At 39.6% G+C, this 26,306-nt stretch overlaps 3 protein-coding genes across 9 annotated transcripts in view; 2 read left to right on the forward strand and 1 right to left on the reverse strand.

The window, feature by feature from the left end:
• The first annotated feature begins 237 nt into the window (after positions 1–237).
• ZFAND2A (zinc finger AN1-type containing 2A) lies at positions 238–3,978 on the forward strand. 4 transcript variants are annotated; one of them, XM_078381218.1, is made up of 8 exons: positions 238–348; positions 664–780; positions 1,152–1,238; positions 1,541–1,635; positions 2,007–2,138; positions 2,474–2,625; positions 3,091–3,159; positions 3,825–3,978. In XM_078381218.1, the coding sequence occupies exons 3-8, from the start codon at positions 1,184–1,186 to the stop codon at positions 3,841–3,843; spliced, it is 522 nt and encodes a 173-aa protein (XP_078237344.1). In that variant the 5' UTR covers positions 238–348; positions 664–780; positions 1,152–1,183; the 3' UTR covers positions 3,844–3,978. The 4 variants fall into 4 exon arrangements, 2 of the variants coding, with proteins under 2 accessions (XP_078237344.1, XP_072838697.2); XR_013539054.1 differs by having other exon boundaries at positions 259–348; positions 2,994–3,159; XM_072982596.2 differs by lacking the exon at positions 664–780 and having other exon boundaries at positions 239–348.
• A 2,029-nt stretch (positions 3,979–6,007) lies between these two features.
• CHLSN (cholesin) overlaps positions 6,008–26,306 on the forward strand; it is a 101,779-nt gene continuing 81,480 nt past the window's right edge. The window contains exons 1-2 of one of the 4 annotated variants that reach the window (XM_020804326.3): positions 6,008–6,147; positions 10,878–11,056. In XM_020804326.3, coding sequence (XP_020659985.3) covers positions 10,889–11,056 — 168 coding nt within the window. In that variant the 5' untranslated portion in view covers positions 6,008–6,147; positions 10,878–10,888. Of the gene's footprint in view, positions 6,195–10,877; positions 11,057–26,306 lie in introns of those variants that run through there. The other 3 variants (XM_020804325.3, XM_072982594.2, XM_072982595.2) reach the window with 3 other exon arrangements.
• Positions 20,642–24,335, reverse strand: GPER1 (G protein-coupled estrogen receptor 1). The gene has a single exon (XM_020804319.3). The coding sequence runs from the start codon at positions 21,963–21,965 to the stop codon at positions 20,817–20,819; it is 1,149 nt and encodes a 382-aa protein (XP_020659978.1). The 5' UTR covers positions 21,966–24,335; the 3' UTR covers positions 20,642–20,816.

The raw sequence follows: 26,306 nt of genomic DNA on the forward strand, positions 1-26,306 counted from the left end.
AACTGTGCGTAGCAACCTCTTGAAAGTGCGCGGTAGGGAGACCCGGGGGGAGGAAATAAATGGGAAAATCTAATGATGACTCAGCGCCTCGACTTCCCTGCTCTCCCCCCCCCCGAATTCGTCCCATTGATAACCAGCCGCGCGTCTGGCGTGAGTCAGCAAGATCCCCGGCCTAAGGACGGAAAAGGCCCCCATTGGTCCAAAGGGGGCGTGACGTCACCGAAGGCGCATTCCGATTGGGCGCCCGGAAAGCGGAAGGGGAAGGTGATTCAGCACAATGAGGTCTAGCGACATAATAAAGCTCTGCTCGCAGAGAGGAGTCTGTTTCCGCGGAGCAGACGGAGTGCGGTGAGTGAGGGCGGAGGGTTGTAAAGGGAGGGTCTTCCTTCTTTTCTTTGCTCCGTTTCGTGTTGTCAACTTGTGGGTTTTAAATCTATAGGCGTTATGGGGTGGGAAAATAGCGACGAAGAGCCCTGTGATACATGGAAGGTGGGCGCATTTGTGACAGTCATGTGTGGAAGTTTGCATGGACTGTAAGGTCACTGTTCGAGGCAGGGTTAGAGGTGTGTGTGTGTGTTTAATCCGAGTTGGGGCTGGGCGCATTCCCTAATCAAAATGATTAAACCGGGGCTGTTGTGTTTTGAACACATCCTGAAATGACAGGACTCGCTGGAAGAGACAATAAGATTAGGAATAGTTGAAGGCAGCAGGGAAAGAGGAAGGCCAAATGTGAGATGGTCTGACTCCCTCAAGGAGACCCACACCTTCAGCTTGCAAGAGGTGAGGATGGGGCGTTTTAGAAGTTAAGTTGTTCATAGGGTTGCCGTAAGTGGGAGGTGACTTGACAGCTCATAAGGTATGGCGGGGGGGGGGGAGGAATTGTAAATAGTGACATCAGAAGGAAATTAGAAGCTAGAAAAGCCATCTAGTAAATGTTTGTAAGGCGAAAGAAAGGTTCCAACAAAAGGACCTTGGGCTTCAAACAGCCACATCTCTTCCAGTTGGTGATGCTCCTAAGTCCTCCACAGATTTGAAAGCTTGATGTCATCCATTATGATTGAGGCGGAAGACTTTGAAATGTTTCTCCCCCCCCCCCCCGTACCTCTGCTGGAAAACCGAAGTATTTGATCAGCTAAAACCTCCTTTTGTAGGTGTCCAGGAAGGGTTCAAAGCATTCTTCCCAATGGAGTTTCCGGACCTGGGTCAACACTGCTCCGAAAAGACCTGCAAGCGGTTGGGTAAGAAGCCACTGAAATGCATCAGGAGGGAGGGGCAGCATTGATATTCTTGTGTGATTTCCCCCCACCCCCTTAAAGGTGGGGACTAGAACCGGTAGAAATTGGGGAGTCTGGCATTAAAACACAGCAGGCACCCTTGGGAGCCACTCAACATAAAGCAGCTTTCTCTGCTTCTGGAATGTCCAAGGGGCTTTCCATGAGAAGACCAGACTCTGCAGGAACTGTTAAATGTGCCCTAGAGACCCTCTTAACAGCCTTTTGTTACAGCTTCGTGGAAAACGTGTTATTCTTTTCCCCTGTAGATTTTCTTCCCCTGAAATGCGATGCCTGTGGAGAGGTCTTCTGCAAAGACCACATTGCGTATCGCCGGCATGAGTGTGCTTTTGCGTACAAGAAGGTAATGTACCTACACATCCTGGACGTGTCGTGGGCTGGGCGCCATGGGCAGAAAGACGTGGCCTTTCTGGAGCCTTGTGGCCATGCTTGGGTGGAGAAAAAAAAACATCTTGGTTCTAAAGAAATGCGCAAACCCAGCTGGCCTCCTGGTCTCTGTTGGGTAACCTATCAGAAGCTGCAGTGAAGTGTTCTCAATAATAGTCGGCCCCTCCCTGCTCTTGAGTCGTGCCAATTTAGGCTTTCTGTTACGGGTGAATTCATCAAATGGCAGTGATTCTGATCCTCGTGGCCGGTCCCAGGGCGTCCTCAAAAGTCCAGGGACTGTCTTTGCTAACTTAAAATGCACAAACTGTTTCTTCCTTCCGTTCTCAGGACGTCCAGGTCCCTGTCTGCCCCTTGTGTCACACCCCCATCCCAGTGAAGAAAGGGGAGCTGCCGGATGCTGCTGTGGGTGCCCACATGGACAGGGATTGTAAGCAGGACTCTGCCCACCAGAAACAAAAGGTGAGAAAAAAAATTTAAAAGGGGTGGGGACAAGGGGGACTCTTTTTTCATGTGATCTGCGAGCAAAATCTCCAAATCAAAATATATCCTATGGGCAGGTTTGAGTCCTCTAAAAGGCCTTCATCTGACACGGATTCATGGTGGCTGGGAGGTGGGAAAGAAATCCACAGGGAAAAAAAGTCCAGTGGCCTCTGAAGCGAAAGTGTTGCAGCCTTAAACTTTCAGGGATGCTGAATGCTTAGGGGCTAATGGGAATTGTAGTCTGACAGTATCTGGAGGGTCCTCCCCTTCTTAGATTTCACCTGCTCTCACTTTGCATTTTGGGGTGCATTTAGATCTTCTCGAACAAGTGCTTCAAACCGGGCTGCAAAGCAAGAGAGATGATGAAGCTGGTTTGTGACCAGTGCCAGAGGAATTTCTGTGTCCGGCATCGGCACCCCCTGGATCACGCCTGCGAAGGAGAAGGCCGCCCCATTTCCAAAGCTGGGTAAGGCTGCTGATGTGTGTAGGGAAGCTGTGCACCGTGAACCTTGGGCTAGTTAGCGCACTCTCCTTCAGACTGAAAGTACTTTGATGATTTTAGTGGCGATGCCGTAAGTCCTAGGGCGGAGTAATGTAAATACTGGTCCTCTTTATGCCCAGGAGTGTATGATTAAGGTTGGTCTTTTTGTGAGCCAGAGGTGAGAGGCAATGATCTGGTCATAGAATAGGAGGGGGTCAGTGCAATCAGCTGAACAGTGCGGACTTGAAGGATGATGAACCTGCCATCTCAACTTTGCTTACAAGGATGGTCCATTCTGCTTAGTTTATGAATGGCAGCTTTCCTTCTAATATGGCAAAATGTTTTCTCTTCAGGCAAAAGAATCTGTGTTCTGCACAATAAGGCTTCAAGAATAAGGACTGGGTTCAGACTGCCTAAAGCAGAGTGCTAAGTATGGCTGTTTCCTTACAGATACGCTGCTCTAATGAGATCCCTCGAAGCCCAGAAGATAACTCAGGACTATCAATTTCTGCAAAACAGGTAAATCCTGCCCTTTTTCTACTTGAGTGTTCAGTAATCCCAAATGTGTCTAATTTGTTGTATATCATAGAAGCAAATGCACTTGGAGGCTTGTGGCATCTACTTTTTTTTCTGCTGGCAATCTGAGATCTTCCAGCTGAAGCTAGATTTCTTTTAAAAAATGTTACATGGCAAAACTGCCAAACCTAGACTGCATAGAATTCCCCCAATATTTTGGAAGTCTCAAGTAAGTGTGGCTTGTTACATATACACACCCGAACTCGATGCTGTTGCATGTTTTATTAATTCGTTAAGAGGAGCTTTGTGAAGTGCTTATTATCACAAAAATTACTTGTAGATCAGAGTCCCTATTACTGCTTTAGGCTCATGCAAGGGAAAGCATAAAAGCCTTGGTGGTAAATTGCTGCTCATTTATGATATGCAGGTTGGGGTCCTGTACTTATGCCTCATGGTGCATGTGGCCATCATTGCAACCAGCACCTTGTGAATGAGCAACAATTTCCCACCAAGACTTGGGTGGTTTCTTGGACACAGGAATAAACTAGCAACAGGATTTTGGCCATGTTTTACTTCTGGGCTGTGGTAGACACTCCTTCAGAGAGAGGCTGAGTGTCATTAGTCTACTATACCTTTGTTTGGCTGACTGCCCTATTTTTCCATTTCAGGTGCAAGGCGAAATGCTGATGGCCTGTAAACCCAATTCCGAAACCATCTCGACCCTGTTGATGGCTGTCAGTTTTTAAAACTTTTTACACTTTTTTCCTATGGAGCTTTTCTATTTAATTCTTCTCTGCAATAAACAGTCTTGTTTGCAACGAATGGATGTTTTCTGGAGTCTCAATGATGGGTCCCCCTGGGAAACAAGCTATATAGTTGAAGGATCTGTTCTGTAGGTGGAAAGAAGTTGCATTCTGCTCACCTCCAGATTTAAAAAAAAATTGGGGGTAGGAAGACTGCTGGATAGAAAAGATGGGATCAAGAACTGTGAATAACTGCAGTCCACAGCTGTGCTGAACTTAGTTTAAAAGTTATGAATTCAGTCTGTTTGTTTGCGATAAGTGTCCTCTCCTAGGCATGTCAGCATGAAACAAAAGAAAAGGTCTTTTGCCACCTTACAGACTAGCCTTTATGTTTTAAGCGAGTTTTTGTGGAAAAAAGTTCTAGGTGGTTTCACGAGATGGTACCCCCCCCATCGATGGGAGTTTTGGGTGCAGCGTCAGGTCTGGCCACAAGATGGCACTACAAGATACCTGGGTTCTATGCTTAATCTTTAATGATTAAAATATTCCCATCCAGAATTCAGAAAAGTTGCTTCCCCCAAGAGTAAAGTGGCTGGAATCTTGCCTGTGGCCCTGCTAGCTGGCGAAGTATGGGGACTGCATTTGCCGAAAAGGAAACTTTTAACGCTTTTTCAGGGTTATTTCTGCCAAGGATGGATGGGGAAGAAGCTGTAACAGACCGCAACCATCAATAACGGCTTGGTCACACTGAAATGCAGGCAAAAATGCTCAGACAGAGAACCTTAAGTGAGCTACTGAAGGAAAGGCAAACAGATTAATAGTGAATTTATTTCTTTAGGACCCAGTTTTATATCCAGGGCTGAATGGGGAGATCTTTTTTTTTCATGCGTTACATGGGCAAGTGAATTAACATTTAGGCAATGAGTTTAAGGATGGCATATACAAAGTGCTGGAGAGGAAGACATTAGGTTCCTGTAGAGCAGAGGGGGTCAAGCAGGAACCGTTCACTAGCCAATACACCTTATTATATATTGGATTTTGCAAATCTGTATTAAAGAGGCTTGAATGCAGCTTTGGTTTGAAAATGCATTTGCAAGAGGGAATTCTCTCATCCTTAATCCGGTAATGGGGCGAGAGGAATAAATTCCTTTGTTTCTGAGATTTAGGGTAGCGAGTGCTGCTTATGTTGCATAATCATACTACCACATAAAAGGGAGAAAATAGTTCAGGTCAATTAGAAGATGCTCATCCCGCTTCCCCTTGACATGGGGAGCTTGGACATGATAATGTTATGGTTTCTAGCTTAGACTACTGCAATACACTGTGTGCAGGACCTGCATTTGGAGATTGTTTTTCCCATTATAGTTCAGATTATAGTTTCTGGAGTAATTGTTGTAGAATTCATGGCAAAGCTTGGAAAAAGTTACTTTTTCTGAGTGTCACTCCAGAATGGCCGTCGGAGGATTATGTGAGTTGCAGTTCAGAAAGCACACCCTTTCCCAGACATGTTGCCCTTTTGAGGTAAGATGGGCAGGCACCAGAACGGATGACTCTGCTATATATCCTTCCTCATCTATGATGGCGATGCCACTCTTGTCACCAAGCATTAAAAAAAAAATCCCCTCAGCTGTGTTCAAATTTGCTGTTCTTTAGTTATCTTCATTAGACAAACTCTTCTTTGGGTTGCTTATTATGGTGAGCTCTTTCCGGAAAGAGAAAAGAAAAGTGGATCAAAAATTACCCTACAGCTTGTCCTGAGCCGGTTTCTGTTTCGGGTATCTCACTGTGGTGTGGTAGTAGCCTCATTTCCCCCCCCCCCTCGCGCGAGGTCTGGAGACGGCACTCCAAAGAACCCGCGAGCCTATGCCGTCCAATAAGAACGGAGAGAGACCGAAAGGAGGCGGGGTCCTTTTTTTTCGTCACGTGCCGGCTCGACTCTCCGCCCACATCACGCACCGGCCTGGGCGGAGCGCGTGACAGAGGAGGGAACTGCTGAGAGGGGAAAGGAGTGAGGACAGGCGGAGGGCGGGGGAAGAGTCCCATCCGAGCCTTCCCATTGGCTCCCGCCTGTGACGGAGGCGCCGCCCAGCCAGCGGGCGCCGCGCTCGCGCTCCCGGCGGCCAATGAGAGCGCGAGGGCGGCCTGAGGCGGCGCGAGCGAGGCAGGCTTGAAACGCACGCGCCAGGAGAAGGAGGGGGGGGGCGGTCACCGCGGCAACCGTGGCTGGCGGGTTTTTTCTAAGCCTGAGGTGGGTGGCGTGAGGAGGCGACGCCTGAGAGAAAATGGCCGAGCCTTGTACGTTTGTGTGTATGTGTGTGTGTGTGTGTGTTTGTTGTGGGGGAACGGGCGAGCGGGACTCCATTTTTGTTGCCTTTTTTTTTGTCTGAGGGAATTTGTTGTGAGGGGGCTGAGACCGGGAGGGAGGACGAAGCCTGAGGCGACCCTGAGAGGAATGAGCGCCATGTGTGAGGGGAATTTAGAAACGGGAGCAGGACTACAACGCCCAGAATCCCCTCAGCCAGCTGCGCGTGTGAGGGCAATTTGGAAGCCCCTTGTCCCCCGAGGGGGACGGGGATAGGCTTCTTTGCACTACACAGTTCCGAGAATTCCCCTCAGCCAGCTATTCTGGGAGTTGCTGTCCAAAGAATGAAAGAAATGTTCCTCAAACTTTGCAAAACACGCCTCTTCGCGTCCTGCCGGTGCTGAGGGATATCCTTTCCCTTCTTTCTCCTCCTCTGCCTTTTCCACACCTCTACATGACAGCCCTGTGAGGGAGGCCAGGGAGTGGCCTATGAGGGGGAGGGTATTGTGAAGGGTGAGACTGGCACAAATCTGCTTCAGGCGGGGGGGGGGACCCTTGTAGAGGCACGTTCACAGAGGTTTTTGAGACTTTGAACATTTTTCCCCAGAGAGCTGTGGCAGTCTTGTTTTAATAGAAAACAAAGTTTTAAAAAGCAAGCAAAAAAATAACAACAAAAACCCAACCAAGCCACAGAAGTGTTGTGACAAACCAGGACCCCCAGGGATATGTATCGGGGTGAGCTATTCCGGACTGCAGCCCTATTCACATGTCAATAATAATAATAATAATAATAATAATAATAATAATAATAATAATAATAATAATAATAATAATAATAATAATAATAATAATAATAATAACTTGAAATTATTTTTAATTGCAAAGGTCCTTCTGGTAGCACTTCTTGTCTTTTGTGTTTCCAAAGGGTTGGTTGTGTCAGTTTGTTGCAGCAAAACAAGCACCTGGCACCTTAATATTGGAGGGGCGGGAGAAGGGTGTAGAGGAAGGTCATGAAAATATAAAATGTACAGTCCTTGATAGTTTCTGTTAATGTTCCAGCCATGGCCTATTTATTTAAGGAACTTTAAACCCACACTTCAAGGTTTGTTGCTGTTCTGTTTAGGGTATTGCAAAACATGAGAACAGAGTTGCAGTATCGGCATACAGAAGCAGCAATATCTAAAGATTTTTAGATATATTTATGTCCACGTTTGAGATTCCTTCGCTCTTGGTATTTGTGTGTCAGTCTAGAATTCATAAGACCTGGGTTTAAATACCTGCTTGGCCATGAAAACTGAGCTCTGACAAGGATAAAACTACTCCCTGAACATCTCGTTGTTATGTGCCATCAAGTGACTTCCGACTTACGGTGAGCCCATGAATGAGTGCTCCCCAAAATGGCCTGTCTTCGCCTACCCTGCTCAGTTCTTGAAAACTCAAGCTGGTGATTCCTTTAGGGGCTCAATCCATCTCATATATTTTTATTAATTTATCTATGTACAAGATTTTTTTAGCCGTGACATTATCAATGGTCTCTGAGTGGTGTACAACAATATTAAAACTTTAGAAAACCATTAAAACTAGGCAATATTATAATAATACCCTGTATTAAAACAGTCAGTTTATCATTAATAAATCCTGCTGCTCATACGGCCAGGTAAAGGATACTATTTAATTAAAATGCTGGCTAAACAGAAAGGTCTTTGCCTGGCACTGAAAAGCTAAAAGTGTTGGAGCCAGGTGGACTATATGAGGTCTTTCTCTTTTCTTGCTGCCTTGGACCTTTCCCAGCATAATCATATTTTCCAGAGAATCCTGCCTTCTCATGAGGTGCCCAAATTAGGACAGCCGCAGCTTCAGCATTTTCACCTTCAGAGATTTTCAGGATTGATTTTATCTAGGACCTACTTGTTCATCTTTCTAGCAGTTCAGGATATCTGCAAAACTCTCCTCCAGCAGGATATGTCAAACGAATCAATTCTCCCCCCCGCCGCCGCCGGTCACCTTTCTTAATCATCCAGCTTTCACGCCCATACATGGTGATTAGGAATACAAAAATGTGGATGATCATTTCATATACTGTACCTCAAAACCCATATTATGTTCACCATAAGTTGGAAATGATGTGGTGGTACAGAGCAACAAGAAAACCTCAAAATACATATACCTGACATCTGAGAGTAGCATTTCATTAGTTGATGTTGGGCCTTATTTATGCATAATAATAAAAAACAGCATAATAAGGTGATTATTTTATAAATTCCTGTAAGACTTTGCTTCTGCTGGAACAAACATATGTATACTATGGAACTTGTTGCAAAAGTCAACCAGTAAATCAATGTGCAGCCCTCAGGATATTGGACTATAATTCCATCAACCCTTTCCAGCTTAATCAATGGTCAAGCATGCTGTTCAACAGTATCTGGAGGGCTGCATTTTGCCCACCTGTGCAGTAAACATTATGGTCAAAGAGAAATCTTCATTGAGGTCTCTCTAGTCTGATAATAATAGACAATGCAAGTTCTTATGCATGTACTAATATCCATGTTATACCTGAAGCTGTTGATAGCATTGAAGGTGTTTGACAAAGTAGACTTGAAACCACAAAAGCTGCTACTACACTAAATCTCTCAGTCTATTAAATTTTCAGAAGAAATGTTCAGATCTGCTTCACTGGGAAGTTATGCCATCTAGCGTTTCACATAGGGAAATAGAATGTTTGTCAATTGGAGACAATTGTTATTGTGTTATAGCAGAAACACTGGAAATGGGTTATCGTTGCTGATTTTAATGTCTCTTTTTTATTTTTGTTTTCTGTTATACATGTTGTAAGCTGCCCAGAGTAGTGCTGTGATACTAATGGGAGCAGAATACAAACTGAATAAATAAATACATAATAAATAAAATAAATGCAACAGTTATCGACAGGTCAAAGGGTTGTACCTGCTTCACCATGTGTGTTTTTGGTAGATGAATATGTGTATAGACAAAAGAAACACAGTAAAAACTGAGTGTAATAATTACAAAATGCAAAGACAATTAGATATTTTTATCCAAAAGATTAATGTAGGTAAGATCTTTACTGTGATGCTTTCTTAATGTTCACGTATGGTAATTTATAGAGTCATTGTTTTTATGAGTGGTCACAATGCATTTTAATTATTTTGCCCTTTTATTTTGCCTTTTTATTGTATTTTAAATGCTGTAAGCCGCCCAGAGACCTTCGGGTAGTGTGGGCGGCATATAAGTTAAATAAATAAATAAATAAGCGATTCTCTTCTGGAATGGTATACAAGTGACTTCATGTGTCAGTTTTCAGTGAATTAACACTGAAACATTGTTACTGGTCTCTGTATATTTGTTCCTCCTGTCTTGGAGAGATACTTATTCCTATAGTGTTTATTGACAGTACTGGCTTGTTTTTGCAGTGAAACTGGAAGCCCACTGTATACAAAACTGACTTCTCATGGTATCTATTACAGGCCAAACAGATGGCATGTTGTTACTATTTTTGTTTTCTTCAACTTCTAAGGCATTTAGATATTTTTCATTTAACATAGCTATTAGCACTGGTGTGCCTGTTAGTGGCAATGTTTTATGTGAATTTTTGCAATATACTTCTTTTTCTTTGGAGTGCACATACAAATAAGATTTCTTGTCCGAAGTCCAAATATATATATACATCTGTCCACATTATCCAGCTTAGTGTGTTGTCAGCAAGGTACTTTCTGCCATCTGTGCTTGTGGAACAAGACACAGCATACTAATACAGTATGTGCCACTAGCTATTCATGCATGTATGTATGTGACACATGGCACATTTAGTACATGACACTGTGTCCCACATTATAGGGACCATTGACTAATCTCACTTGTTCAGTTTGCATTAGTACAATTAATTCCAGTTTTCAAATGCAACAGTTTATCTACAGTATGAAAGTAAGCCAGTGTGGTGTAGTGCAGAGGTGGCCTGAGCAGAACCGGACTGTGGAGACAGACCATGGATGTGTTTGAGAACTGATCATTACAGATATGGGCCTAGCCAGCTGATAGATTGCTTTGCTATGTGGGAACCTCTAAAGGCTTTCTGTAATTATATGCAGTGTTCATGCCATGGCAGTGTATTTAGTTTGCTTATGCAAACATAAGGATACAGTTCAGGGTGTACTTTGGTGAATTCATTATTTAAACATATGCTAATTATGCACTTACTAGTATTCATGGGAATGGTTAAAGTGATGTCTAAGACAGTACACTTACTTGCTTACAGTAGTAGTTTTCAAAGTGTGTTGTGTAGAACCTTTAGTGAGCTGAAGAGTTAGCAGGCATGATTCCCTGAAATATGGCTCCTCACCCCCTGTTGTTAAGTTGGAGCTGGTGACATTCTAGCAAACTGCCCTGATGCTAGGCAGTGTTTAGAACCAAACTGCATGACCTGAAACTCATGGCAGGACACATAGTTTCTATAACATATGCTCTATTTTCCATAGCAGATGTGATAACATGAAGAAATTCTCTGAAAATTTTAATGTTGTCATCCTTCAGGGTGGATTTCTATGCACAAGTGTTTATAAGCTTACTTGTTAAGTAACTCAGGGGAACACATTTTGGATTTTTGTCTTATGTGCAGTTAAATGATGTAGCATACATTTTAAAAACCCTTCTGCATCTTTCAGTTCATTACAACATGGTAAATAACATGAAAACTACTGATACGAGGGTGGAAAAGAAGAAGAAGAAAATGAAGAGTCTCATGTCAGGAAAGAATAAGGTAGAAAAGAAAAAAATGAAGCGTCTTCTGTCAGAAAAGGGCAAGAAAGTATATGAACCTGAGGTGAAAAAACAAAAAATTGAGGTGAGTGAACAAGTATAAATGTGCTTACTTTGCAGGTGTTTTCATAGCACAAAGGAACAGTGCAGATCTAGATATTTTAGAAAAATAAAAGTTGTGAAGTAATGCTCAGGTGCTATCATTAGTCCCCAGTCTGGCTTTCGTTAACAGGACCTAAGGAACCATTCCCAACTTTCGTGCTGAGATGAAAGGAAATTCTTCATATGCCCCCTACTTCCCAACCCTGTGGGGACTGGGCCATGGCCTTTGCTGAATAGAGAAAGGCAAAGAGAGCTTGTTTGAGCTTTTGGCATATTGTTTACAAAATGCTCATGTGCTGCTTAGTGACAACACATACAGTTTTGAAACCTTCGACTTTCTTTAAGGAAGTGAAAGTTGTTTATTTGTTGAATAGTTACACTGTTGTTTAATTTAAATGGTGGGAAGTTGTTTTCTGTATGCTTCATCGTGGGGCTCATTTTTGATGTAGGGAGATGTTTCATTGATTCATTAAGTAGCTGTGTTTATTTGTGATTTATGTATGTTTCTAACCATGACAGTGTAAAAAGAAATGTCTAACTGATTTTGTTGTAAGTTTTATTAAAACAAGCTGAAGTAGTTCATACAGGCCAAATATAGGGACATACTGAACATTATTGTAAAATGTGTTACAGTGAAAATCGTACTAAGCACAACACTAGTGTGTTTGCCTTTAAGACATGTTGACCTTTTGGAACAATCTTGTTATATTGACTTTTTGTTTATTCATTTCCTTCCTTTTACATTAAATAGCAACAAGCAATTTTAAGTACCGTACTAAGGTATGAATAATCTTAAAGCTGTGTAGTGTGGCTGTAAATATAATGAAAAAGATCTCTTAACAATGTTTCGAGATAAGGTGAGGGGTGTAGATTCCCTCTCCTTGAGCACAACTTCAATCTTTGGCTTGCCAGCATTAACTGACCTCTTTGGAACGACGTGAACCAGTGTTTACTAACCAATTCTAACAAGTTTCAAAATCTGGCTAAGAGAGCCCCCTTGGTTATCAGGCACTAAGATTAACATTGTTTTGTAGTGCCTAGTATGACATATTAATGTACATGCTATTTGTTGTTGTTTAGTCATTAAAGTTGTGTCCGACTTTTTGTGACCCCATTGACCAAAGCACGCCAGGCCCTCCTGTCTTCCACTGCCTCCCGGAGTTGGGTCAAATTAATATTGGTCACTTCGATGACACCGTCCAACCATCTGTCATCCCCTTCTCCTCTTGCCTTCACACTTTCCCAACATCAGGGTCTTTTCCAGGGAGTCTTCTCTTGTCATGAGATGGCCAAAGGATTGGAGCCTCAGTTTCATGATCTGTTCTTCCAGTAAGCACTCAGTGTTGATTTCCTTCAGAATGGATAGGTTTGTTCTCCTTGCAGTCCAGGGGACTCTCAAGAGTCTCCTCCAGCACCACAATTCAAAATCATCAATTCTTCGGTGGTCAGCCTTCTTTATAGTCCAGCTCTCACTTCCATACATTGCTACTGGAAAAACCATAGCTTTGACTATGCAGACCTTTGTCAGCAAAGTGATGTCTCTGCTTTTTAAGATGCTGTCTAGGTTTGTTATCTTTTTCCTCCCAAGAAGCAGGCGTCTTTTAATTTAGTGGCTGCTGTCACCATCTGCAGTGATCATGGAGCCCAAGAAGGTAAAATCTGTCACTGCCTCAATCTCTTTCCCTTCTATTTGCCAGGAGGTGATGGGACCAGTGGCCATAATCTTAGTTTTTTTTGGTGTTGAGCTCCATACCATTTTTTGCACTCCCCTCTTTCACCCTAATTAAGAGGTTCTTTAATTCCCCCTTAATTAGGAGTATCTAAACCTTTAAGACATAGTGGCTAATAAAATTTTATAAAGGGGTTATTGCATTTTTATTTTATTTTATTTTGGTCTAAGAATTCTAAAAGTTTCTTGGACAAAGGTCTAACATTCTTTTTCCCCAGTAGATTTTGATTTATCAAATAAGAAAGTGCTGCGTGATAGGTCTGAATTTGGAGCAGTAGGAAGATAACAGGTTTCTTAAAATGCTGGCCATTTGTACTGCACTGATTACTTGGCGTTATTCATGTATCAGAGAGTCCTGTCCTGCTAGAGATTGTTTGATAGTATTAGATTATCCTGCAAGCCTTGGCTCTACTTTTCATGAGGTGGGTCTCTGGGACTTGGTTGTATTTGTGAAACCATTCAGTCTTACCAGCACAGTTTTGGGGTAGTGAAAGATAATTGCTAATCTTCAGTATGATTTTTTCCTGCAGAATTTCACAAGAATTTTCACAGAATTTCACTTGTCTCCCATTCTTAACATCTCAAAAAGTAATTTGTCCTACGAAAACCATTTGCCTGCTTCATGTCATAGAGGTATTGATGCCTGTTGCAATTGGTACAGATTCCAGCAGGTTGCTTGCTTTGTGATAGTGTTCTCCTGCTTCAACGCAAACATGCTCATTGCAGCAAACAATTGGGTGGGGGGAGAATACTTGATAAAGAAACAAGTAAGAGTAAGTACTATGGCTTCCTTATTTATTTATTTTTTATTTATTTATTTATTGTATTTATACCCCGCCTATCTAGTCATTTCGACCACTCTAGGCGGCTTAGTTATCTTAAAATCACTTGGGCTGTGGGCTGCTTTTGCAATCCCCATTGGCACAATTTTTGTCAAAGAAAGAAAGAGCTGTACCTCAGAAAGTTTCTAGGGACACATGGAAACCCTAATAATATCACTGCTTCAAAACATGGGTAGATAGGTCATCATAGAAGGAGATACTGCTCCCTCAAGACACTGGAGCCCAATGAAGATAGTATGAGATTCCCGTGAGCATGATTTAATTGTAGGAAGTCTAATTTTGTTTCATATGAAAAGTGAAAACAACTTGTTTCACAGTTTCTTTGCATTATTTTTAACATAGTCTTCTTTAATGACTACAAGTTCCAAAAAGTAAAAAAAAAACATACTTGAAATATTTATATGCATAATAAAACCGAATAATTTTGCATTCCTTTGAATATTTGTGTAATGGGTTGAACAGATTTCCCAGGAAAACATATTCACAGCTGGGAAAACAATTCCTACTTTGAAAATGGTTTTCCCAGGCAAAAAGCATGTATCTCCAACTGTTTCTGGTATAAACACAATATTTTGTGTACTGTTTAGCAGGGTTTCACAAGGTTAAGAATTCTTCATTGTACATTAAAGAACATGATGCAACATCATGTATGTATGCATGTATGTACATATATTTTGTGCTGTATTTTAGATTTAGTTCAAACTGTGTTCAAAGTACAAAGGGAAAATGTAACAAACATGGATAACCTTCCTGTTCTTGGTGTTTTTTCACTGATGAGACATCACAAACAGTATAAATCCATTGAAATAAGCCAAAGATTGCTGCTTTATGTACATGTACTTTATATTTATCTAAAGCATTTATAGAAATTAATTTTTGCCCCCAGAAAAATCATGCTCTAGCCTGGTGTTATAGTGAAAGTCTATACACATTGGGCACCTTCCAAGAGTATCCTATGCATATTTTTTATTACTGCAAATAATTTATTATGTTTGTACTCCAAGATGGTCAAGACAGCACCACTGCTATTTTATGCAAAGAGTGACCTTATGAAATAGGTCAAATTGATGGCTCACCACTCTGTGAGTCTCAGACCTCAGTGGGAACTAGAACCTGCATCTCCCAAGTCTCAGTCCTACATTATGATCAGTGCAGCACTTTGTCTAGCTTACAAACTGCAGTTTAGCAGTGTAGACTATACTGAGTTAGATGGACTGTTTGTCTGAGTTGCTGTAAGGCAGCTTCCTGAAATGTTTTCAGAAGTCATATATATGTGATTATCTGTATGGTAGTGGAGAGAATACTCTTAAGGGTACTGAATTGTTCTGCTTGCTGTATGCTTGTGAGGGGAAATAGTTGATGTAGTGGTATACTAATGAATTAGCAATCTTGCTATTATACCAATTAATGTTGCTGCATTGAGACATCACAGCAAATAATTATGACAGATTAGTTCCATTTCTTTTGTGATGTTAGCTTAGAAAGAGGATAACAAAATAAGTAATGCTGCTATGTTTTTGAATTAAACCATTGTTGTAGTGTATGAGTGTGAAATGCTGACACTGAAGGAGGGTTCTTATTAATAAGCCTGCACCAACTAAACATACTGGCTTAGATGAAAGTTTGGTAGATACTATTGGGACAGGACATTTTAGAGATTGCTCATTCATTGAGTCACTATAAGTTGGAAGTGACATGATGGCCCATAACAGCAGCATGATATTCTGGATGTCTGAAGAACTAACTATGTGGCAGGCTTTTCAAGATTCTGTCTCGTTTTGATCAAGTTCTGTGTATCTCGTTTGGCTTAAACATGTCATAAAGCTAATTTTTCAGTTTATATTTTATGATTTAAGCATGGTGTGTTACAGGAAAGTAGATGAAATCTCTTGAATACTCAAGGACAAAACACTTATCAGTAAAAAAAAGATTTATTTTAAAAGAAGAAAGTGGACCTACAGATTAATATAAAACTCAAAGAACAATTACTTCTGTTAGAGTTTTGTCTTCTATATTAGGGGTTAAAATATAAAGCATTCTTATCTTAATAGCTTGTAGAAGTTAAAGATCCTTTCGAAATCAGAGTTATGGGAGCAAAGAAGCCTACTGGACTCCATTACAGCCAAAGGCCTGGAAAGACAAAAGAGGAGGAAGTAGCAATTAATTTAGATAGGCACGCCCAAAGTTAGTCTCAGAACAAAAACCTCTGGCTTTTCCTGACAGTAGGAAATAACTTTCACAGAAGAAGAATTGACTCTCTACCCTCTGTAGCACGGATCGCTCAGGGCCTTGTGTTCCGAGGGTCTCAAGAGTTAGAATTTTGAGAGTCCAATCCTGAGATCCCATTTTAGGACAGAGACTTCCCTGTCCTCTCTGTTGAGGGCTTAGGGCTGTGGAGTTGAATAGGGCACGAACAAAAAAAATACTGTTTTTAAATGTGGAACTAAAGTGATGGCATTTGATTTGTAAATTGATATTGATTGCAGAATATGCAAACTACTGTCCTAGCTTGTTCAAAGAAGTCACTAGTAAGAATTTTAATAAAAGACACTGCAGTTTACCTGCAGTTTTTGGCCAACTATAGGATGGAGAAAGGTGGGATAAAAATGTAATGAATATATGATAACTTTTTTGTTTGAATGAAAAGAGCCCAAACTAGTATAAAATTGCATTAAACTGTCCTCTGGAATTCAGTTATGTTAGCATCCTAAAGTTTCAATTCCTATTATCAGCTGTTAATATTACTACAAAGCTCATCTGAACTGCTTGTTATAATGACTCAGTCAGCCTCCATGAGATAATAAGATGAAACTGGGCAGTCTCAATTGCTCAGAACAAAGCAGAGCTGACAGCTTTGTTCTTCTGCCGGCCAGGGTAGCTGGTTCATATTTATTCTTAGCCTCTGGTTCTGCTTTATCCAGTTTGATCAACCCTTTGGAAAACACTTCCACCTAAATGGTACAATTATTGTGCAGCTGTGACTCTCTTGTTGACAGAAGATTGTTCTTCTCACTTAACTAAGTATAGCGCCCTTTCTTGCAGGTTGCACTGATTCAATTCCAGCCTTTTAACATATGAAGCAGTCACCCCAGCTACTATTACATTGTCAGCAGCAGCTATTGCTGGCTGTCTAGTGACTCCTCAGATTGTTGTTGCTTTGGAGTCAGAACTGTACATACCCGTGGCTGTATACATCATTATTACCAAACTAGCAGCTTTGTGAAGCAGCTGTCTTGACACACATTCTGCTTTTGCAGTCATTGCTTTCAAGTGACATCAAATGTCAGTTCATACTTGCTTTGGTGTTTGGCTGCCAAATGGTTGGCTTTGAATAACATCCCACATACCAGGAACTTTACAACTTCAGACATATTTTCACATAGAAATTTTCTCATGGATGACTTCCCTTTACAACTGCAGATGGAGTCTTGTTCCTTTCACAGTCTTGTAATGTCCTTTTGTCAGCTACAATATCCCTCTGTGTGAGGGTTAGGGGAAAAGAGAAAGGGAAAGAGCTTCTAAAGCTTTTGGAACAGATCTTGATTTCATTGTAAGTTCACTATATTATATATTTGTTATCTTTTACTCGTCAACGTCCTGTGCTCAAACCACTCCTCTAAGTGTTCCACAAACAGCTCTGCTCTCTCAGAGAACTGTGGGTGGGAGAAGAGAGCATGCTGTTGCTTTAACATTTACTCCTTGCAGTGCTGGAAATATGCCACACAAAGCCAGCGAAAGACATCTCATTTTCCAGGAACTACAAATGCTGCTGACTTTCCCACAAAAATGCAGAGTTTGCTTTAAACTTGATCCAGATTAAGATCCCATTGAAATTAATGCAAAATGTTACCCATGACTTGTTCCATTTAATTTATGTGAGAATTAAGTACAATTAGCTTAGTCCAGACTCAACTGTGGGGGCAGCAACTATATGTATCTCTTACATAACACTAGAGTGGTGAGATACTTTGTACTTAAGTTAAAATCTCACTTGCCTTGCAAGTTATGGCAGTATTGTTACCCATATTACAGGTAGGATGTTGAGCTTGAGAAAATACTGTAGTAATTTACTGTATTCCTAGCCGCTCATCCAGCTGATCTCAAGATATCAGCTGATATGTGAGTGATAACACATTGTATAATCATCATCATTGTTATCATCATCATAATGGCTAAAATCTAATAGCAAGTTACAACTAGAGTAGGCCTATTGAAGCACTGGAAATTAAGGAGGACTTGACTCATTAAATTCTAGCTGATTCTAGGTGTGATTTAATATTGGGTTTCAGCCATAATAGAATTAAAAGAGCCAGTGTGGGTTAGAGGATAGAGTGATAGATTATGATTTAGGACAGTGGTTCTTAACCTTTGTTACTCGGATGTTTTTGAACTGCAACTCCCAGAAATCCCAGCCAGCACAGATGGTGGTGAAGGCTTCTGGGAGTTGCAGTCCAAAACTCCTGAGTAACCCAAGGTTAAGAACCAGTGATTTAGGAGACCTGAGTTCACATAACACTTCAGCCATGGGAACTTACTGGGAATGAGGTGTGGTACTGGTAAAACCAATCCTTAAATATCTCACATACCTTGAAAACCCAATTAGAGTTGCTGTATGTTGGATGCACTTTGACAGAGCATCACATAGCAATACATTGTATACATTGGTAATTGTATGACATGTATCAGATGCTTTGAATACTTGGAAGTGCTATATGAACATAAAATATTTAAAATGCATACTTAATAGATTAGTTGGGGATTTTGATGTGTGCCTGTATCTATTTTGCACATGTATTTTGAACTTTGGATTAATTCTTCCTCCTATTCACAAAAAAATTTACATGATAAAATATTCGTCATTAGGCACAAGACATCTATGGAATTATAAACAGAGTCCCAGTGATCTTCTAGAGTTTATTGCAGTCATAGGTTGAAGACTTATCTGTGACAAGAAGTATCTCAATAAACATTTCAAACTTGGTTATTTATTTATTAACTGTGTATCCTGATCTTACATTACCCATTTGATTTGCATCTGCTTAGCAGCTGTAATACTGTTGTAACATCAGTTGATCTCATTTCATTTAACTGAAATCTATAAGAAATTATACAGTTCATGATCCCCCCTTTTAGAGAAAGAATGCATGCCTACTTGGATCAATGTAACAGACCTTCAAACTCGTGCTTGCTATAGGGACCTAGACATGTTTTGAGTCCTCCTACCGTTCTGCTGACCAGCTATATCTTTCACAGTGTCAGTAGATAGGATACCAGAGAACACAGTTCTTCAGCACCTGTAAGCTGTCACAGAGAACTCGCCCTTGAAGAGTTATGACAGAAAGATCATATTTTGAGCTCTGAAACTCACATGAAATTTGTAGCTATACTTTGCCTTAGGTCAAGAGTAGGATCAGCAGGTAGTTCCCTGGCTTTACTGCTTTGAGTCACTAATTGCCTGAAAAATGATGCTTTCTGCCTCCTGCAAAGTATTTTCCTAATCTGCTCTTTAAAAGCTCTCAGGTCCTTGTAGCGTGTTAGTGATAAGTAAGAGGTTAAAGTCAAGGGTTCTGAGCCCAGAGGAGACAGTTTTTTTGTGGGGTTTTGTTGTTTTGTTTATGTTTTTACCGGAAGGATTAGCCAAGGGCTACTTTTTCCTTCACTTTCCTTCACTCTTTCCTTCATCACTTTTTTAAAAAGTTGAGTGGTTGAAAAGAGTGATTCAAATCCAGTAAATTGTTCATCATCATGGTAGCAAATGTTGAAATTATGATATTATGTCATTTTTAGAAATAGGTAGTAACAGAAGAGAGTTTGAGCAGTTCAGCTCTCACTACCTCCTTACCTCTGTATCATGGTGCACATTTTCCCCACTGAGCCCCCTAGCATTCCTTATCTCACTTGCTCGCAAATATATTTATTTTATTTATTTATTTCATATATACAGACTTTAAATGATGGTTTTTCATAGTCTGCTAATCTTCTGGATCCTTAGTGAGAGTCTTCTCTCTGATAAGGTAGAATGTAGCTATAATTAGGCAACAGTAATTGATACTGATTGATGCATCAGTTGGTAATTGATGCAGGTAAGATAAGGCAGCAAGAGCATCATTCCTCCATTCTCAAATAAACAGCAGGAATTTATTCTAAATGTGAACTTGAAATCTTTGTTTCTAAATAATGAATCTCTTACCCCACTGGACTTAATAGCCATCTACGTTCCATGATTTCTGGAAACTCACAGGTCTTTGTGGGCATGTTTGAGGTATTTGATATTTTATTTTTACTCATTAATTTATAGGGTAAAATGAAATTAAGTTATTTTGCTGACAGAATAGCTTTGGTCCATAGAAAGGCAGGATTTCACGCCATGTCCCTTTTTACACCTTCAAAATATACTTCAGCGTTGACATATGCTTTAGATGAGAGGGGTGTCTTCAAGGGGAAGAGATAAGGAGAAAGGTTTGCTTATGTGACTTCAATTGTGTCCATGTACAGTACTTCTTTACACCTAGGGAAGTCTCTTGAACATATAGAAACCACAGCTTTATTTGGGGGCTGGTGCCACTTCACTTTCAAACTGATATGTGCTCACAGGGAAGTTACAAGATCTGGAAATAATAAATACCTGATGGTTTGCTATTTATAGTTTTTTAAAAGCTGCAGAAAAAGAAGTCTGGTATATGTAGATTGATTTTCTATTGTTCTTAATTCAGTATATGTAGCAGAATGTCTCCTTCTATATATAGTACTGTTCATCAAACTCTCCAGCTCTTTTCTGAACCAAGTTTGCATGCTGATGTACTTGGATGGAAAATCAATGACTTCTCTACATTAATATGTTACATTGAATTTCTCCAGGCTAATGGTAGTTGCATTACTTTGTTTAAAGCATCTGTGAGATACCAGAAAAGTAGTTATGTTTCATAATTGCATTATAGTTAGGTTCTTCCTTCCATTGTTTTCTGCTGCCTTTTGGAGTATACAAATTCAGCCAACCTTCCATGGACCTTTTATTAGTTTCAACCCATAATTAGTGCACATCTGAATAATTTGCATATTGTTGTAAGAATAGGATACAAATTTTTATGCAGAGAACAAAATTTACATTTTTTTCTGTTCACAATAAATGTTGTGATCAGGTTTCCATTAAGGCACCTCCGATGCAGGCTAAATTAAACTTCTGATTGCTCGGTGCTGTCAGTAATGACTGATTTCAGGGTAGCGTGACAAAAGCGGTGTAAAACAGACACTTTGGTTTTCTGTTCAATATACAGTTTTAGTTTGTCTCTGAAAGTTTCACCTAGGAAACTGTAGATAAGGGGATTCAAACAGCTGTTTGAGAAGGCTGCAAGGTTCACAATGTGTCCAGTTAAGGGGTTGTTATGCCTGAAAGACTGGCTCCTTGCTGAACCTTGGTCTCTCTGTTGAAGGAGTTGTACACTTATGAAGACATTTTCAGGAAGCCAGCAAATGAAGAAGACGAGCACAACAACAACAATCATGCGAAGAGCTTTCTGTCGGCGTATGCGCAAGCTCCTGTGCTTGTGGGCTTTTATCAGGACTCTAACAATTAATGAGTAGCAGAGGCCTATGATAGCAAAAGGTATAACAAACCCCAAGGTTATTTCTAGCCACTGGATTTCTTTTACATCTGCAAAGCAAAAGTAAATTTCTCCAGTGTGTTGCAAATGTACCGCTGTGAAAGGCACTAGTGTTGCAGAGATGGATGCCAACCATATTAGGCCACAGCTTAATCTGGCATGTTCCATGGTGCGAAATAAGTTGGATCTCATTACTTTTGCCAGTGCTATGTATCTGTCAAAACTCATCCACGTTAGAAAGAATATGCTGCTATACATGTTGATTTGAAGGAATAAGGACATGAACGTACAAATTATCGTGATATCATAATACTTTTCATCCAGGTTAAAAACTTCAATGAGGGAGTCAGCAACTAGAATAAGATCTGCTACAGCAAGGTTTATAAAATATAGATCTGGAATAGTCATCTTCTCACGAAAACTGATATTCACCACTAAAATTAGGATGTTACCTACAAAACCAATAGGAAAAAGGAATATTGTATAAAGGCAAGATAAGAAGAGACCTATAATATATTGTTGGTGCTCTGATTTATCTATAAGGCTTTCATTACACAGATGTGATCCATTTAGTTCAAAATACGTGCTATTACAGAGTACTGGAGAGGAGGCTGTTGTGTAAATTTCCATGGTATGATTCTCCATTAGGTAGGTCACTTCTGACTTGAGTGCCAAAGTGCTGAAATTGTAGGTGGATCCAGAAAGATCTGCAGAAGTCATGTTTATAATCTGGGAAGGCAGAATCAGTTAAGATCAGAACTTGCCAAATTTCTATGGTACGTCAAGGGACATGTGCTACTCTTCAGTATGACAAGCAACAGAGAATTCATGTGTTCTATGAAACGCAAACATTTTAATGGTAATGATGGCTTCAGTCATATACATTTTTATTCTTCTGCAGACTTGCTTGCAGCTTGAAAGATGAGGAATCATAACAGCTCTGTTTACTTCAGATTAGCAAGATTAGTGAATGTTGCTGGACCTGCAGTTAATGAAAGAAAAAATGTTACTCATCTGACTGAGAGATTGAAAAGTGTCCAGCTTTTGCTAATATGAGAGGTCTTAGCATCTGTTTATTTATAGTTATATTTTTTTTGTTCATTTGTTTAGATGCACCACAACATGAACCTACATGTTAATTGTAAAACATTTTGTAAACAGTGGTGATTCTGTGGGATCTATTCAGTGTAATGTAGAAAACATTATCTTGGCATTACTCTTATGAGAAAATAATAAAACTCAGAAATAAATCTAGTTCATGGACAAATGAGAGATCAACTTTCTGCAGCATCATTTTCTTTGTTTTCCATAAATAATTATAGAGCTCTCAAGTATATTTTGGCTGTAAAATGAATACATGTCAGACAAGAAGTAACCTTCTGATTTTTACCTTATTCTTCTCAAAGAGGTTCTTTAATAGCCTCTCAAAATAAAACATGTGCATATTTATAATTGCTTTCAGTTACAACATTTTAAGGCATAAAAATATTAATATCTTGACTCATATGATAATGTTTTCAGGAAAAGACTGTGAACAGTTAATGTAGTGTTTTAAAATAATGTAAGTACATAGCTGGAGCCACTTGCATATCTAAATTAAATATAGCTTAAAAAGTTCTAACCTCATTTTTAATTGACTTGATGATTTGCATCTGCCAAACTAATCCTTTTTGCTAATAAAGGATAATAATACAATTTTGTATGCAGACCTGCTTGCTCCCCCCCTGAAAAATTTTTTGTGGAGCTGGTATGGGGAGACCATATAAACAATACTGGATCTTTAAGACATATGTGTAAAAGAAAACTTATTTCAGTACAACAGCTGGATGAACAAGGAAGAGTGTATGTGATGTTTTACAACATGAAAAATGCCAATCCAGTGACACTAACTGATAGTGACTGCAGGACAAAAATTAGGAATTATTTCTTCATAATATGTATTTAATTTTGTTACAGAACTTAGTAGCATAAATTTTGGTATGGTCACCAGTTTAGATAGTTATAAAAAAGAAACATCCAAATTCAGAAAGGGTAAATCTGTCAGTGACTGTTAGCTATACTAATTTGATATGGCCTTCCATATTCTGAGGCAGTGTATCTTTTGAGTACCAGGTGCTGGGAACAAGCCACAAAGGAATGACTGACTCTCTTTTGCACTGCTTGAGAGACAGAATCTTGAAGATAAAACAACATTTAACCTGATCGGAAAGTCTGTTTTTATTAATTTGTAAGTAAAGCAATTTTACATATTTATTCCTAAAAAGAAACTTGTCTAAAATAAAGATTGTGTTATGGCTGAACTACCATGAATCTTATACTTTCACAGTTTTAGATAAGGCATTCTTCCAAAATATAATTATCAAAATATAATGAATGTTGTAGAAGTTTGATTTCCCAATCAAACTTCTTAAAAGTTGAAAAACTGAAAGCTAATCAACTGTGTTTTTATTTGCCCTTTTTGGGAGATAATTCTCATCCCTGAAAGGCAACATTATTTTTAATAATTCCCTGAGAAATTGAGGAAAATAATGGTATACTTCAAATAGTTCTATTATAAAAGCATGCTGATTATGTGCTGAGGTCTGTAAGAAACTCGGATAACTCAGGAATGCTCATTATTTTAATATTTAGAGTTTATTTTATATTAAGATCATATGCATCCATGGGCATTAACTGGTCCAGACCTGGTTTTCTTCCAAACAGTGGTAGGATGATTTATATTCAAATACATAATTGTATAACATAATGAAAAATAGTCTGTTCAGATGTTACTGGATTGTATCACTATACTAATGGTACAATTCAATTGGAATTGAAAAAAATATTTTTAATAACCTTGTTTAAAGAACTGTTTTTTAAGCAACAAATTTAGATCTACAATAAAACAGCTTTGTTGATGCTGTCAGTTTCTCCACGTGTTCAGCTTAAAGATCTGTGTTGAATTTTAACTCTTATTTCTTGTGGCTTTTTTCCTTAATCAGTGTGATATTTAAAACTCATTTTCCAACACATTTCAACAGTTCTAAAATATCTACATCTTTCAATTAACCCATCTATTGCAATTCCATTTCAAACAGAAAATCAACTTGGATCACCATTGTACAGACTCAATTTAAAAAAAATATCTTCAGCATATAACAAAATATAGACAAATGTAGTAAAAAGAGACATATTAAAGCTCTTGAAAATAAAACTAAGAATGATGTTTAATTACATGCATTAATAACTGCAATAAAAATGTCCTACCCTCTTTTATGAGTCCAGTTTCCCTCTCTTAACTGTACATGGTTCAGCAAGCTCTAGTCTAAAGGGATCTATCCCCAGTTCCACATACTGCGTTGTAACACTCACCATCTAGATGATTTCTTTAAAAAAGAATTAATAGAATCGTACATTCAGGGTGCTGGTAGTGCTTCCAAATCCTGATGCAGCAGGTGTAGGATTGGTCTTCATCTGCCTTCAGAGGAAGCTGTTTGACAACTGCACAAACACCACCTGGCGGCTGCCAGAATTGCTCCACTAACTGTGGGAAATGAGGGCTGGAACAGCTATGCTGAATCCTGCTTTCTTGATGCAAGGGACAAAACAAGAGACCACATGCTCAAAGAGAGAGTTTTGGCTGCAGTCATGTGAGAGAGACAGTGAGAGGGAGCTGTGTTACATGGCTCGCAGGGTTTATTCCCCCCATGACTATCACAAGCATAACATATGAAACAAATGAAATTATGTGCATATATCTAAATAATTTATATTAGTTTGTTTATTTATTTAACTTATATGCCGTCCACACTACCCCAAAGGTCTCTGGGCGGTACTTATTTATTTCACATGGTTTTCTTTTTCTTGAAATCTGGTTACTTGTTTATAGTTACTAGCATGTGGCCTTTTCAAGTATAGCTCTTTCTGCATTCATCTACACATGTATTTTTTTAACTTAGGAAAGTGATTGTGCTCTGTAGCACCTTGCTCCATCCTTTCTTGTATAATGTAAATGATGTAACTTATTTTTCTGTGTACATTTGTTTCGTAAAGGACTTAAGACAATCTTTAGGGGTCATACTGCTGTTTATTATTTCGCTATAATTCTTTCTGGCTTTTTTTCCAGTGAGTTCTTGGTAACATACATGGTTCTCTTTGTCCTGACTTTATTCTCACAACAAGCCTGTGAAATAGGTTAGGCAGAGAAAGATGTGACTGGTCCAAGATCATCCAGAGAATTTGATGTCATTGCTGCTTATTTCTCAATATTCATGTTTTAGCACTTGCGCTTTTAGACAGCTCAGCAGCTATGCAACCCAGGAAGCCAGGTCTGGCTGTATATACCTGCTGTGAATACAGGAAATAGATATTTGCCTCCATGAAATATGAGAGATGCTGGAGTGGGAAGGAAGTATTACCTCCATGGAGAGCAGCAGGTGCAGTCAACATACAGCTTGCTTCCCAGTGCAATTAAGTGTTGGTCATTTATGTTCATATCAGATTTTTAATTGTAGTTTTCTTTCCCCTGGACCTTCATTTATTGAGTTCTATGGACAATCTTTTTCCCATTTTGCAGTGGGCAGGATGGTTATATGAAACTTCCATATTTTGAGGCACTATGTTATCAAGGAAACAAAAACATGGAAAGGCTGTTGTCTCTAAGCCAGTTTCTGGATTACCTAAAGTAAGCACTTTTTCTTCAGGTTATAATTTGCCTTGTATCCAGTTATTTTTCTTTATTGTGGGGGGATGTCTTTTTTTTTTTTTTTTTTTTTTTTTTTTTTTTTTTTTTTGGATGGTGGTATCATTGCTCTTGAGATCCATTTAGGCTTGGGTTATTTGTTAATAATGGTTTGTGACCTACCAATTGAAATACAGTGCCTAAAGTGTGGGTGGACAGTTCAAAGGGTTTGAGGAATAAATTTGCCCAACCAAAAGCCTCTGCTATGAGGGGGTCATAAGGCCTTGAGTTATCGAAATATCATTTTTGAAAGCAGGATGGCAAACCAGATGACCTTTTGATTTTCATCCCACATAACTCTTACATTGTAATGGCAGATTAATCACTTGGTTAAAAGAAAT

Source organism: Pogona vitticeps, chromosome 13 (genome assembly GCF_051106095.1).
Source record: "Pogona vitticeps strain Pit_001003342236 chromosome 13, PviZW2.1, whole genome shotgun sequence".
NCBI lineage: Eukaryota > Metazoa > Chordata > Lepidosauria > Squamata > Agamidae > Pogona > Pogona vitticeps.

Bases quoted from the DNA above. Each gene is read 5' to 3' on its own strand.
- ZFAND2A (XM_078381218.1), top strand. From the start codon at position 1,184: ATGGAGTTTCCGGACCTGGGTCAACACTGCTCCGAAAAGACCTGCAAG. The intron at 1,636-2,006 runs GTAATGTACCTA...TTCCGTTCTCAG, and splicing joins GTGCTTTTGCGTACAAGAAG to GACGTCCAGGTCCCTGTCTG. The intron at 2,139-2,473 runs GTGAGAAAAAAA...GGGTGCATTTAG, and splicing joins CTGCCCACCAGAAACAAAAG to ATCTTCTCGAACAAGTGCTT.
- GPER1 (XM_020804319.3), bottom strand. From the start codon at position 21,965: ATGACTTCTGCAGATCTTTCTGGATCCACCTACAATTTCAGCACTTTG.